The following is a 13,982-nucleotide window of genomic DNA, read 5'->3' on the forward strand; positions in this document are numbered from 1 at the left end:
TCTGCTGACATCTGTATCCCTTGTGCAACCTTCACCTGCACCTTTTTCCAGGCTCCTCTTTAAATCACTACCCATAAGCTATGGTTTCTTTTCTAGGTAACTAAGTTAATGTTCAAACAATGGAGAACTGCAATGAAAGACCAGGTGACATCCCCCCTCCCCTCATCTTTTGTAAACTTGAGAAAAGAGAAAGTTTCTTGCGTACCTTTGGTGAGCTAAAGGATTGTGGGTGGTAGGCCTAGCTGTGGATTTAAGCCAAGTGACTGGCAAAAACAACCAGTATGAAAAAAAGGACAAAATCCTATTTCATCCAGGAATGATTCAGCAGGAGCTGTTCTTCCATTTCTTTACCAAAAGCTTAGAAGATCGATTTTTAAGGAGAAATAAAATCACCTGAAATATCGTCAAAACCTGGGCTCCCAACAGTAATGGGAAGGGGAGGGGAAGAAATTAACAATGACCTTAAAAATTAGCTGCCAGCACTGGCTTCCTGGTTAACCAATTATCAGCAGGGCTTTAGTCACCACTCCACCCACATTTTAATCCCCATGTGGAAAAATCCCAACATTTGAGCATAAAATATCCTTCTGAACATTGGACTATCACGGTAAGTCACTGGGGACAAAGGGGTAACTTTATCCCAGGGGAATCACCCCCCCACCCCCCCTTGTTTAATTTATCAGAGTACCCAAAATACTAACTACAACCCAGCAGATAAGCAGCACATCAGCCTGTGTTAACCAGTTACAATTCAATTTTGTGTTTGCCAGCTACTAGGCATTTTATTAAAAATTCATAAGGCATCTAGGTTGAACCTCCACGACCCAGGTATGTTGCTTTACCACCACTGTGCATGTGTGTGGTTACGAAAGGGACATATAGATCTATGGACATAACTTAGTTATTCAAACATCTCTCTGGTCCATTAATCCAGCCTCACAAACACCCCAGTTTCATCGGAAAAATAACTTGAGAGTTCTGCGTATCAGGCAATGTTAAGGAGTGAGTGAGTATTCAGGCTGGGAGACCACAGGCTGTTCACGAATCAGGGACGTCTGGTGTGTCACTAACCAACCATTTGACCTTGAGCAAATCACTTCACCTTCCTAGGCCCCGGGTACATATCTACGATCTCTACAGCCCCCCCCCCAGTCAGTAATGTGAGGCTCAAGAAATAAACTTTTTTTGAGGGGAAAGAGACAAAGAAATGAGCTTTAAAGAGCTTGTTTACTGGAATGACTTAGGGTTTGATGGTGTGGTACAAGCACAGGCCACTACCCCAGTTTTCATCCTGGAAGTACAGAGGCTGGCACTCAGCTCTTTTCAGCTACTTGACCTGAGCCAGCCCTCCACATTTTGTGCTTTTATAAGATGCAAGTTGTGCATTCCCACTTCTCCTTACTTTCTCGACCAGGTCCAAGCCTTTCAATGACCTCCTTCAAAATCCATTTAGAGTCCCCAAAGAATGCACCGTCCCTCTTCGCCCATCACTCACTCCACACCGAGGAGCCCTCAGAACCTTCAAAGACCTACTAACCGCCAAGGCACTGTGCAAGCCCTGGACACAATGGAGCGGATTCTCTCCTACCAGTATTCTCATGACCTGGTCATTTTATCCCATCAACTGATACTTCTGATTGTTCTTTGGTATAAACTTTTCTCGACTGGACTTTGGCCCCGTTGGGGTCTGGCACCCAGTCTCTTGCCGTGGCTACGGGTTATCACAACTCGAAGTTACAGAAATGCAGGAACCAGCCGTCGTTCTGGTATCACCACAGCGCTCGCCTCTCCTGCCCAGGGGACCCCCTCGTTCCTTCGGGAACCCCTCTTCCGCAGGTCGGCACTCCTACCGCGTACTGCCCCGGCTTCCCGTCCTTTTTCGTGTTTATAATACCCGGAGACCCTGGTGGATCAGCCTGTGCTCCTTCCTGGCTCATCCCTCCAAAAAATCTACACACACTCTCCCCACCATTAAGATAACCATTCCAGTTGCTCCAGCTGCCCCGGGCGCATCCCATGTTTATGGAAAGGGGCCCATTAAAGCTCTCAAAAGTATACCTTAAAGGCCATCCTAGGGCAAAGACACACCCTTTCTGGCACCAGCCTGCCCGACCGGCTCCACAGTAAGGGGAAGCCAGTTTATTCCTTTAGCGGAGGGCGGCCGCCTCTGCGGGCAACTGGCTAAGCCCGGCGCCTCCAGAAGGAGCCTGGGACCCTAAGGCCGCCCCCGCGTCGCAAGCCCCCCAGCGCCGGGCCGGAGCCGCGGCGGGAACGGCAGCCCGGGAAGGGGCCGAGCAGAACGCCCCAGGGGAAGGGGAGGAGCACGCCTTTCCTCTGGGCAAGAAGGGCGGAGAAAAAAAGGAAGGCAAGAGACGCGAGGTGAGGGCGGGCGGAGGGAGGGAGGGAGGGAAGGATCGGGTTGGGGATGCCGCCGGCGGCCCGCTCCTTGCCGGGGCCGCCCAGCAGCCGTCCTCCCTCCTCCTCCTGGGCCCGCGGCTCCCGAGCGCCGCCTCCAGGAGCCCCGGACCCCGGGCGCGCTCGGACTCGAGGGCCCGCAGCCCCTCTCCAGGGTCTGCGCGCTGCCCGGCGCTGCCGCCCTCCGTCCCCCCGGCGCTCCCTTCCCCCGCCCGCCCCTCATTACTGCGCTTCCTCCATTTCCAAAGTGCGTCGTCTTTTAAGCCTCGCCGCTCTGCCAACCCATTCCGCGCCCCGCCGCTTCCTCCTTCTCCGCCTCCCTCTGGCTGTGGTCGCCCTCCTGACTTCCTCCTCTTCCTCCTCCTCCCCTCCAGGGCTCCCCGTGCCCCTCCCCTGGCTCCCCGGACACTCACCCCCTTCCCCATACTGGCGGTGGTTTGTGCCCCGCGCCGGGTCCTGTTGCTTGAGAATCAGAGAGAAAAGAAGAGAGCGGCTCCCGGCCGAGAAAGCGCGACCGGGGGAGCGGAGAGAAGGGAGCTAGGGCTGCCGCGGGGCGGGAAGGAGGGAAGACGGCCGGCGGCTCGGGCCGATGCCTTTTCTGCCGCCGCTGCCGGGGCTGCTACCGCTGCTGCTGCCACGTGTCCGCCTCCTCCCGCCGCTGCTCTGAGCCCCAGACCCCGCCGCAGCTCAAGCCCGCGCCTCCTCCTCACTTCCTAAAATATGCAACCTGCGTGCTAGCCCCGCCCACGCCGCGGCACGTCACCGTTACCGGAGCAACCTGACACCGGCCGCGGGCCTGGCTCCGCCCCCGCCCCAAGCCCCACCCCTAGGCCGGGGCCGCGCCGGCTGCGGCCGGTCGCGGCTCCCGGCAGGAGGGCGCCGGGCCCTGGGGCGCGCGTGCCCACGTCCCGGGAGGCCGCGGCCGCGCCACTCCTGGGCGCGCCGGCTGGCTGGGCAGCGGGGACTCGGCGGCCATGCAGCTCCCGCGCCCCCCTCCCGCCGCCCTGCGTGACCGGCCTGCTTTGGAGGGCACGCAAGGTCCACAGTGGGTGCGGGGACGTCCACGGAACTGGGTCCCCGAATCTCCGCGGACCCGGGGCAGAAACCTTGCGCGGAGGGGCCTTTCTGGGCATCGGAAAGCTCTTCTGGGACTAAGGGAAGCACCGGGATGGGGGTGAGGGGTCGGATGTGCCTGCAGCCAGCGCCCGCAGGAGGGACTGCGCCCCCCTGCGGAGTCCAGGCCCCCGCGCCAACCTGCGATGGCGTCCCCGGCCAGCCTCTTGGTGCCCTCCCGAATGCCTCCTGTGGTCTTGGGATCCCCGTTATCCATATCCCCACAGGGCCTGAGCTGGCCTTGCCGGAGGTCCCAAGTGCCTTCTCCCTCCTTTGCTTCAAGACCCCCAAATGATAATCCAAAGTGCCTGCTGTGAATTCATTCACGCTACTGTGTGAATGAAAGCTGCTTTTCCAGTTTGGGGGATCATTTTTGGGGGGAGGAATAACTGAAACCTCAGGGAATGCATATCCTTAGCAAAAGGGGCTCCTCCTCCGAGGAGATGTTTGAGGGCCTGTCTCATGCCTCTCCTTGCCCCCCACCTGGCACAGCAGGGCCTCTTTCACCGCAGCCTTTGGTGCTGTGAGGGACCTGGGCCTGGAGTGTGGTGAGGAGTCCAGGAACCCCCCAGAGGGCCCTGGCCTGGCTGCGCTGTGTGGCTTTCTCCCATTACAGCTTCTGCAGAGGCTGCAATGGCTGAAGGTCTCCTACAGTTAAAAAGCGAAGTATTATTAACAATGTTTTGGGGAAGTCAAGCATACTCTGGGAAAGCACAATTTGCAGGAGAAAGTCACTCCATGTCTCTGGGAATTCCGACTAGAAACAAGGAAAACATTAACTTCCTAAGCAAGTTAAAACCGGCCCTATCAACTCCAAGTATTAATTTAACATGAGTGAAGATGTGAAACTTGAAAGAAACGGGAAGGAGGGAGGAAGAAAGAAAAACAAAGGGGGAAAAAGTAGCAACTGTGTTATCAGTTAGACCATTAGCCTAAGTCTTGTTCCTTCTTAGAAGAAACTGTTTCTTTCCTCTTGCCCAAGAATGCATTAAGGGCTGGTGCCTCCTCCAGCGACCTTCAAGCTTGGTTAAATCAGTGCGGGCCCTGAAGACCAGAGGAATTGCCAACTGAATTCAAATTCGTGACTGCTGGGGAAAGAACCCCCAAATCCAGAACAGAGTTCCCAATGCTGCTTATTCAACAGAAGGAATTTATGAAGAGTTATCAGGGCTCTGTCTCCAAGGGTCTAGGAAATGCTTCATTTACATGCGCTACATCCACCATTACTGCTAACCTGTAGGAGGCTTTTGCTTGCTAAAGATCTCTCAGCTTGTTTGAGATTCATTATCCCCTGGGCCCTGGTCTGAATGGAAAAAGCACAGCAAGAACAACAACAAAATGTAGAAAGCAAAAGTCTGAACAATGTAGTTTTCTCCTGCTAGCGGATCACCTTTTCCTCCGTTCATAAGTAAAATTATCATTTTTTTTCCCATTCAACAACATAAACCTGATAAATCAAGGCATTTCCCTTGGTCTCTACAACTGTTCATTTGGTAGCTGAAGATTACCGAAGGTCCTTTCAGGAGGACCTCAAAGTTCTAGCTATATGCCAGAGAGGGGAAAAGGCATAAAAATAAATATTAAAATCCAAAGATTGCTTTCGCCTCCACATAGCACTTGTACATATCAAATCCGCTAGAATTCTCACAAGTCCGAAAGGTAAAGGGCTTTAGCCGCATTTTCCAGCGTGGGAAACTGGAGGTTTGAGGACTTTCTTCTAACAAGGCCACTCAGCTAGCAATGGGGGAGCCTGGCCTCACAACTGCAAGATGGGAACCCATCTTCCTGCTTGTAAAATGTGGTCTCTGAGCATAGCACCAAGGAAGTTTTGGTGGAAGAATACTAATTGCTTTCAACATGGCTGTCCTCACAAATACAGAGAGAGGGTTTCCATGTGCCTCTCCTCTCGGCAAGAGCCTTTTCTGCCTATGCCTACTCTTCATCAGTCTACCGTGTGCATCATCGTGAGGCAGAGAACCATTTCTTTTACAAAAATGACTGATACAGATCAACAAACACTCCTCCACCACTGTTCTGGCCCACCTGATCCCACCTCTAGAGGCAAATCGCATTCCATTTTCAAGTCATTTGATAATCCATTTTTCATTGCAGTGCTGTTGAAAGAAACATAATTCGACAAAAAAGGGTCAGAATGTCAGAAAGGGCCTTGCTATTACTCCTCTAAAGTTGGTGTTTCTACAAATGCTACAGCCAAGTGTTATGGTCTAGGCACTTCTGGGCAATTTTCAGGGGTGTTTTTAGGGGTAAAGTTTATTGCCAGGTGTTGAGGACAAATTTTAAGAGGTGAAGGGAAAAAACATGATAAGGAAGCAGGAGCTGAAAACTTTTTATGGGAAAGAATGATGTAAAGAACGCCTGCCGGGTTGTACTATGGAGCCCTGAACACGCCTATAAAATTAAGACAAAGGGACATTGTGGCCAGAATTGAGGTGCAGAAGTCTCAGATGTGAGAGAGATGCTTTGGGACATAGGTGACCAAAGGGGGAAATATCCTTTTTGGGGGACAGGCTTCTTTCCTCCTCTTGGGAGAGGTTTCTGAATGGAACCTTGGAGAGCAAACATTCCCCTTATTTTACATGAAGAAACTGAGGCCCAGGGAGTGATTGGTACTGGATAGTCCCAGGACACTGGCAGAACAATTGTGCATCTTTTCAAACTCCCAGAGCAGTGCTGAGGATAAAAGAAACTTCCAGAAGAGAAGGTGGGGCAAATTCTGCCTCTCTATTCTATCTACCTCTTATTCTATCAGCTCTTATTAAGCTCCTAGCTTGGGAAACAATTAAACTGATTGGTCCAGAGACTCAGCATTTACAGCCCTCAAGGCTGCCAAGTGTGGATGGCTTTGAGGAGGATTTGACACACCATGGAGGGCTGGCCCAGTCATTGTGAATAGTCAGCAGATGTCTGAAAAATATGATGCAAGTCAGTATTTTGAGCCAAGTGTGCTAGCACTTTGAGTAAGTACTTGCTGAAATGAATAAACATGCCATTGCAATTAAGGGCTTTAGAATAAGAGTTGGAACCTACATGAAGTTAGCATTTTCCACTGGAAGCAAACATTTGCGAGATCAATGAGCTAGGGATCTGGAAGGACAGAAGTCTCTTTGGCCCAGCTTGCACTAAAGGTTGCATGGAAACAATCTTAAGCATGCACCTTTATCTTTTACCATTCCCTTGGTACCCCAGGAAGCCACTTAGCTGCCACTATCACTGTATTAAAATAAAGCCAACCCTTGTCACCATTCCAAAGTTCCTCCTAGCCAATGTCTATCCCGCCATTGCAAATCTCTTTTTTCCTGTCTAGCAGCAGACATATTACCTCCTGCTTTAAAAGCACAGTTCTAGGCAGACCACTGACCATCAGAAGTCTGTCAGCTAAAGAATTCTGACCCCTGAAACTTTTCCTCCGACTCCGTTTTCCAGTCATCTCTTAACTCCCTATAAAACCTCTTTAGTATGCTTGTAAACATATTTTCTTCTGTTAATGATTTTTGAAGCCCTTAGGTTTTGCCTCTGGATATTTAGAAAAGTCAACGTTTTCTTGGTCCCTGTCTTGGAGGCTGTTATTAAACACACGGAGTCAAGTCCTCAGTCTTTTCGTCAGCATTCCTTTAATACAACTGCCACTTAAATAATTTGCTCTTATTAGTAGCAGTCTTTGTAAATGAAACAATTATAAAGTTGTTCCCCAGGTGTTTTACGCTGAGTCCTGAAATTCAGAGTCAGGTTGAGTCTTCTTTTCTAGCACTCTCCCCACAGTACACTGCTACTCCCCTCACCCCAGTTCAAAACATTATTAAATGTTATAATATCCTGGAATGTAAAAACTCATCCCTTGTAAAACTCATGTAAAAACTCATCCCTTGTTCTCTATAAATCAACAACCACTGGGGCATTGCAAACAAAAATTAAATGGCAACAAACAAGGGATCTGGAACTTAAAATAGTCTATTGCCAGAGTCCTATCTGCACCCAGGCAGTAGAGACGTGGCCTCAGACAGGCTTACAAGCCAGCATGGGCAAGCTGAAGGCAGAGAAGAGGCAGCAGATAACTGTCATCGAACTCGTCTTGTTCTCAGGGGAATACAGCATGAGCACTAAGGAAATGAGTGCTACCATTGGGATAGATAGATTTGCTATTCTTGGTCTTTAAATCTTGCATGGAAAAACAATCGAGAAAGTTCTGTGAAAGCTGGTTCCACTGAGAACAGCACTCTTCCATAGATGACTTTGCACTAAAATTGGGTTTCAGGGACTGTGCAGATTTTCCCTTCAGCGGAGTGAAAAGCCACCATAATAGGAGAGAATACAAAACCATCCAAAAGTGGTTTGGTTCATTTACAAGAGTCTGGGAGTTTTTGTAGAAAGTAACACAAAAGTAGGTCAGGTACAAAAATAGTAACCAGCTCAATTCATTTTTAACAGCTTAGGTTTTACTCTGGAGTCTGCCATTTGGTTGATGGGTAACCTCTACATGTGAACTCTTACTGATAAGCCCCTAAGAAAGTTCCCTCTCTTTCTTCCCTTCTCCAACCCCTACCTCTGGCACTCTACACTGTTTAACAGAAGTAAGAGCTAGTTCATGCAAAAAACAAACAAAACAAAAAACAAAACAAAACAGAAAAACCCCAAGAATAGCCATTACTGGGCATCTACTCTGAGCCTAACGTGGTGTTTGGTGCTGGCATAAAATGACAACTAAGACGCATTCTCTACCCTCAAAGAGTTCACCATTTGGCATAGAGAAAGACAGGCAAAGAGATGTTAGCAGCACAGTGAGAGGTGCTATATCTATGCAGCGTATCATGGGGGCATAAAGGAAGGAGTGGTCAGTTCTGCCTGCGGAGCTGGAAAGACTCCCTTGGCTGGATCTTGAAAGATGGATGGGAGTTCATTAAGTGGAGCCTCGTGCGGGTGCATGGGTGTATGTGTTTGTGTAGCGGAGGTCGGTTGCAAGCAAAAGCAGCAGCATGGTTAAGACCCTCAGCACCTAAACAAACTTAGTCTGTTGGAAGACTGGCCGGTAGTTTAAAATCGCTAGAGCGTAGGCTGTGAGAGAGAACGCAGCAGGAGATAAGCCTGGAGAGGTGAGCAGGGTCCAGATTGTGGAGGACTTGGATGCCCATTCTAAGGGCTTGGACTTTATCCTGTAGGCCACAGGGAGACACTGCAGGATTTTAAGCAGGGAGGTGGCATGATCAGATTTGTGCTTTGGAAATATTCCGCTGGTAGTACCAGAACTGTGGGATAAGCTTTCACAATCAGTGCGTTTACCAAAGCTCTTCTGATGGTATTATTGATTTCAGAATCTCAAGACATCCACGTTGCCCCATATAGCTTTGAGATGGCATGTTAATTTTATTTTCTTCCTCCTTTGTGTACACACATGCGTGTCTTGATCCCCATTATAATCCCAATCATGCACCGCTTCTCCCAAACAGAGGATTTCAAGTGGCTGGACGCGGTGGAAAACTGGAATTTGGACATAATTTTAGCAATCTGTTAGTATACAAGTCTCTGACCTTGGAAGATGGTTCAATTTGCAGGGACGGTACCGGCAGTTTAGCCAGTTTTCCTAATATTTTTTTGCTATGCCGAATTCCAAATAGACCAAGGACTTTGTTGGCTTCCACTTCTCCCAGAGACCAGTTCTTGATGCAGTTCCACTGACTAAAGAAAATTTAAGCTGCCTGGCTCCCCATCTCACATATAAGGACCAGCAATCTCAAGGATAGTGACGATAGAGTAAGAGGCCAAATGAATGAATAATTTGGCTTCCGTGGTCGAGACAGTTCAAATAAAAGATGTCCCTGTGTCAACAAATTTCAGCTCTTTATTTCTTTGACAACTCTGTTGATTTGACAGTTCGCGTCTGGTAGTGGGCATGGCAGTAGAGGCAGGGTGGAGATGCTGGTGGGGTGGTGATGACGGAGGTGGTGGGGAGAGGCGGCAATGATGCTAAAGGGGGTGGACCCAAAACAGTTGATCCAATAACAGGATCCCAATCGAATAATTCCTTCAAGCAATTGCATCTTCCTCCTCACATGAAGCTTCTGAGTCTATTTTATCTGTAACCATATCACCGGGCTGCCGTGAGAGTCAATTGACATGACACTCTTAAGGAAACATCACGCCTGTCGCATAGTAACTGTTCAAAAAGTGTAAGGAATGATCTTGTCTTGATTTCAAATTCCTACTCAGCCTGGGAGAAACAAGGTTCAAGGAAGGATGAAGGCATCCATGAAAAATTTGTCTAGAGGAGGAGGGAGTGAGAACAGAGTCTGCTTTTTGCTGGCTTTCCTCTCCCCCCCACCAACCTCCTGTATCCAACAGCGGGCCTGTCTGCGGATACACAGCCAGCTTGTAGCAGAAACCAGAGTACAGAGTGCAGGAGCTAGGTGAGCAAGGGTAAGGCAACACTCCACCTATCTGAACTGGTCTAGTTATCACCAAACCACAGGTGAGAACCAGGGAAATAAGCCCTGCACTAAAGCACTGCAGCACTGGCCTCATGGAGAAATTTTCACCTTCAGAATAAGAAGCTTGACTATCCATGTTCTGGACTGCAGGGGTTGATACAGCACAACCTCCTTGGGAAAAAGAAAGCATTGTCTCCAAGTGCAACTTAAAACCATCAAAGCCTTTTCTTATTTTTTCCTTTTTACTTAAACAAAAAACAAAACAAAAGAAAGAAAGAAAGAAAGATACCATCTGCTAATGCAGTTGCTAATTGGCAAGGGAGAGTTCTTCCTCTTCCTAAGAACAGGTCCAAGAGAATGCTGTGTTTCGGGGCCATCACTCCCGATCCTGGAAAAAGCAGCTGAGTCTGCCAGGCACCACGCGGCAGGCTGGAGCTGCAGGGAGCTAGGGGGGCCCAGGGATCCACTCCCCTCTCATGCCTTTAACCTCATCAACCAGAGTGCTCAAACTCAATGTATTCTCTTCCCCCTTTGCTTTTTTCATAATGGAAGAAAAAAAAAAAAAAAAGGTGATGTTAAAGTTTTGAATTAAGAAACAGTTGCCATCTGGGTAATTGAATTCTGCTTGAAGTAGCCCACCTGGTTCTCATCAGTGGCTCCTGACAGGTATGGAAGTGTCAGCTGAAGTCTTGCATTGACTTCTAAACGCAAGCTCGTGGTCCATGCACAATACAGAAACCTTAATTCCTGAAGAGCGAAAGCAGTTTTCTATCAGGTTACCTCAATGCATGGTAGATTTCTTAGGTAGATTCTAAATGCAGACATTTAGAATGAAAGCAGTCATGTTGGTCTCATCCATTCCTGGTCATATGCTGCCTTAAAAAAACAAAAAATGAAAAGCCAGTTTTCTTTGTCTTCCTGTTTGGACATCCATGTGATAGAAATACGTATGACTGAAATCACCTTGCTCTCTTAGAGGATTCAGGAGGCTGAGTGTTTCCAACTCCTCAAATAGTGGAAAGAGGGGTGGGCAGCCTGGGAGGAATATCAGGTGTCCATCTATGGGTTGGATGCCATGCCCTGCCCTTCTCAGCAGGCTTCACGGTTGCCAGCCACTCCTGTTCCCCAAAGGGAGGCACCATCAAGCAGCACGAATGGGGTTGCCGTCCCGTTCCCTGACCTGAGATGCCCGCATGCCAGGAAAAGAGTCACTAGCTTTGCATACAACTCGCAGCCTCACCTTCTGTTTTCGTGCACAGCAGAGCTGGTGTCAAGCAGGACGGTTAGCAAGGACAAGATATAAAAGGAAACAGAATGCTGGGAACTTGGGTGGTCTTGAGCAAGTCCTTGTACTTTCCTTCAAGTCTATTTCCCTGTATCTGAAATGTCTAGCACTGAGTACAATTAGGAGCCGTGCTCAGGCAGCATGGGATGCTTGAGTTGGGAGGGGAGCTCTGCATTGGACAGAAATCTCGCTCGCAGGCAGTTTGGGTTTTACAAGGGACACTGAGCTTATGAAATGAGAATTCTACACTACAGATAACCTAGTCTGCTCTCCTCTTTTACAGAGGAATTGAGTCTGTGAGGCTGCATGTGCTTTTCCCAGGGTCACAAACCACCTGCTTAATGTCAAATTGAGACCCCAGCCCCCTCTCTTTCCACTACACCGTGCTGTTTCCTTAGCTTTAGGACAACTCGGAAACATCTACTTAAGGACAGAGATGTTTTGCTTCCAAACCAAGAACTGAGGGTTATCCAAAACATGCAATTTAAAGGATCAGCTTTTTGAAAATAGAATTTTCCATGATGCTCTGGGTACTCATATAGGTTCATCTTAAAAATCTCGCTCGACCTCTTTTCACTCATGTCTCAATGGAGCTACGTCTGAATACACACACACACACACACACACACACACACACAAACACGCACGCTATTGTTTTGAATTTGAGAGAATTCAAGGAAGCCTTGAATGGTGTCAAGGTAAAATTAAATTAAAATCTCTTGCAGGGGTCCCAGGCTCAGGACGAGACTCCTCTTAACTCCTTTCCTGGGAAGCCTGCTCTCTGTCCAATGACAGTTTCCTGAACTCTGCATCACACCTGTATGGGGTTTCGTCGAGCTGCTGGGTGACAAGCTCCACTCCATGGCCATCTTGGCTCCAACATCCTCAGACTTTTCTCTTCCTTCTGCCAACTGATGGAGGAGCACGCTGAAGAGAACATGGAGGGCAGTAGCATGGGGGCAAGGGCCTGGGAGTGGAGCTGGGGTAAGGCTTGGGCAGGTAGTGGAGGCCGAGGGGGGAGTCCGAGGCAGCCAGCGCAGCCTCCAGTAGCCTGGTCCAACTCCCAGCAGGCTCCCTTCTGCTTCCTTGGCCTGGCTCAGATCTCTTTTCTTAATCCAATAAAGGGGCACTTGCCTAAATTTGAAAAGGTGCCATAAGATTGTTTCATCCACCATATCCTGTCCTGAAGCAGTTAAGCTCCAATTTCCTCTTCAAAACTAGTTTCTGTCTGATAGGGCTCTTTTGATATTGATCTAGAATCACTAATATTTTATAGCCTCTGAGGCATTATTGTCTCTTTACTCTCCTGTTTCTTGCCAAATGGACAGTGTCTCAGATCTCCTTGTTCCTTCGCCCACTCTTGTTTCTCTCTCTGCTGCTACAGCATCCAGCTACCCACAGCCCTGCCTTTCCACAGAGCAGCCTCTCCTCCTGGTTCCTCTGAAAATTCTAATCAGAAGAACTCCATCTACCCGCATCTGGATCATGCTTAATGTACAGAAAATCAGATCCGCACACTTTGGAATAGTGATGGTGGATGGTGAAGTACTGATTCTAGATCCTTTTGCAGGGGGGCTGGTGGGACCTATAAGCCCCAATGCCCTGGGGGCAAGAGTTGCTGGTATAGCAGCAAAATTCCTACCTTTTTCAATGCAGGGATCAGAGATTTCTTTGGTGACCTTATTTTCCTATTTAAAGCTGCCCTTCTTCCCATAAATCATACCCCACTGATAATAAAAGGTTGCCTTTTTGTGGTAGAACCATATTGTGATTTTGCCTGGGTATTGCCTACAGCCTCTAAAAACATCAAGAAAACAGATCTGGTGAAATATTGAACATTTTCACCCTAAGGCTGGGAATGAGTGACTGTTACCCATTATCACCACTTCTACCATCATAACAGAAGTCCTGAGACCAGCTGTTCAGCCCATGCCTCTAGCAACTTTCCCCTCCACTCAGTGGCAGGCTATTCCTACAACTCAGCTGTAGCTCACACCCTCCTGTTTTTCCATCACTGGTGGACTGCATGTTTCTATGGCAGCCACACCTCCAAAGAAGTCTGAATCTCAGCCCCTTTTAAGGGGGTCCTTTGAAGTTTCCAAGTATCTTCACATTCGCTATCCCTCTGCCCCAGAGGTCACAGCTGCTCTCTGCAGTGGCTCCTTCTGTACCCCTTAGAGGCATCTTCTACCCTTTTGAATAGTTACTCACCTTTTTACTAGTTGTAAAAGATTTTTTATATTAAAATTTGTCTGTTCAAAGTACTGGTCTGGTTTTCAGCAATTCACTGGACCCTGACTGATAACAAGACCTAAATAAATGCAGGAATAAATAATGTTCATGGATTGGAAGACTCACTATTGCAAAGAAGTCATTCTCCCTAAACTGAGCTATAGATTTAAGAAAACACGTCTCTCCTAGGTGCTTCTTTTGAAGGTACTGGGGTGTTAGACAAATATAAAATATCCAGAATTACTTGGTTGTTGCTGCAGTACATTTCTGGAAACCACATGGAAAGTCCTAAGTCTGATCTTACCCATGGAATCTGTGTTCTAATTGGATGTTGCATTCTTGACCAAAGTCTTGGCATCAGATAAATCAGAGATACTAAATATGTCATAGAGGCAAAGATTCAGAGTTTAAATTAGTAGTTCTCAACCCTGGATGAGCATTAGAATTATCAAGGAAGATTTAAAAAACAAACAAACAAACCAGTGCCTGGGCCCCCG

At 48.3% G+C, this 13,982-nt stretch overlaps 1 protein-coding gene and 1 long non-coding RNA gene across 2 annotated transcripts in view; one reads left to right on the forward strand and one right to left on the reverse strand.

The window, feature by feature from the left end:
* The window catches only part of ATP1A1 (ATPase Na+/K+ transporting subunit alpha 1), a 32,613-nt gene extending 29,488 nt beyond the window's left edge, over nt 1-3,125 (reverse strand). The window contains exon 1 of the mRNA XM_082458218.1: nt 2,829-3,125. Within this exon, the coding sequence (XP_082314344.1) occupies nt 2,829-2,840 (12 nt within the window). The 5' untranslated portion in view covers nt 2,841-3,125. The remainder of the gene's footprint in view (nt 1-2,828) is intronic.
* Nucleotides 664-12,400, forward strand: LOC309660225. Its single transcript, XR_014263287.1, has 2 exons — nt 664-2,379; nt 11,979-12,400. It is a non-coding gene; the product is annotated as an uncharacterized lncRNA (long non-coding RNA).
* Nucleotides 12,401-13,982: the final 1,582 nt, after the last annotated feature.

The sequence above is a fragment of the Balaenoptera physalus genome (genome assembly GCF_965194825.1).
Source record: "Balaenoptera physalus genome assembly, chromosome: 1".
In the NCBI taxonomy this organism is placed as follows: domain Eukaryota; kingdom Metazoa; phylum Chordata; class Mammalia; order Artiodactyla; family Balaenopteridae; genus Balaenoptera; species Balaenoptera physalus.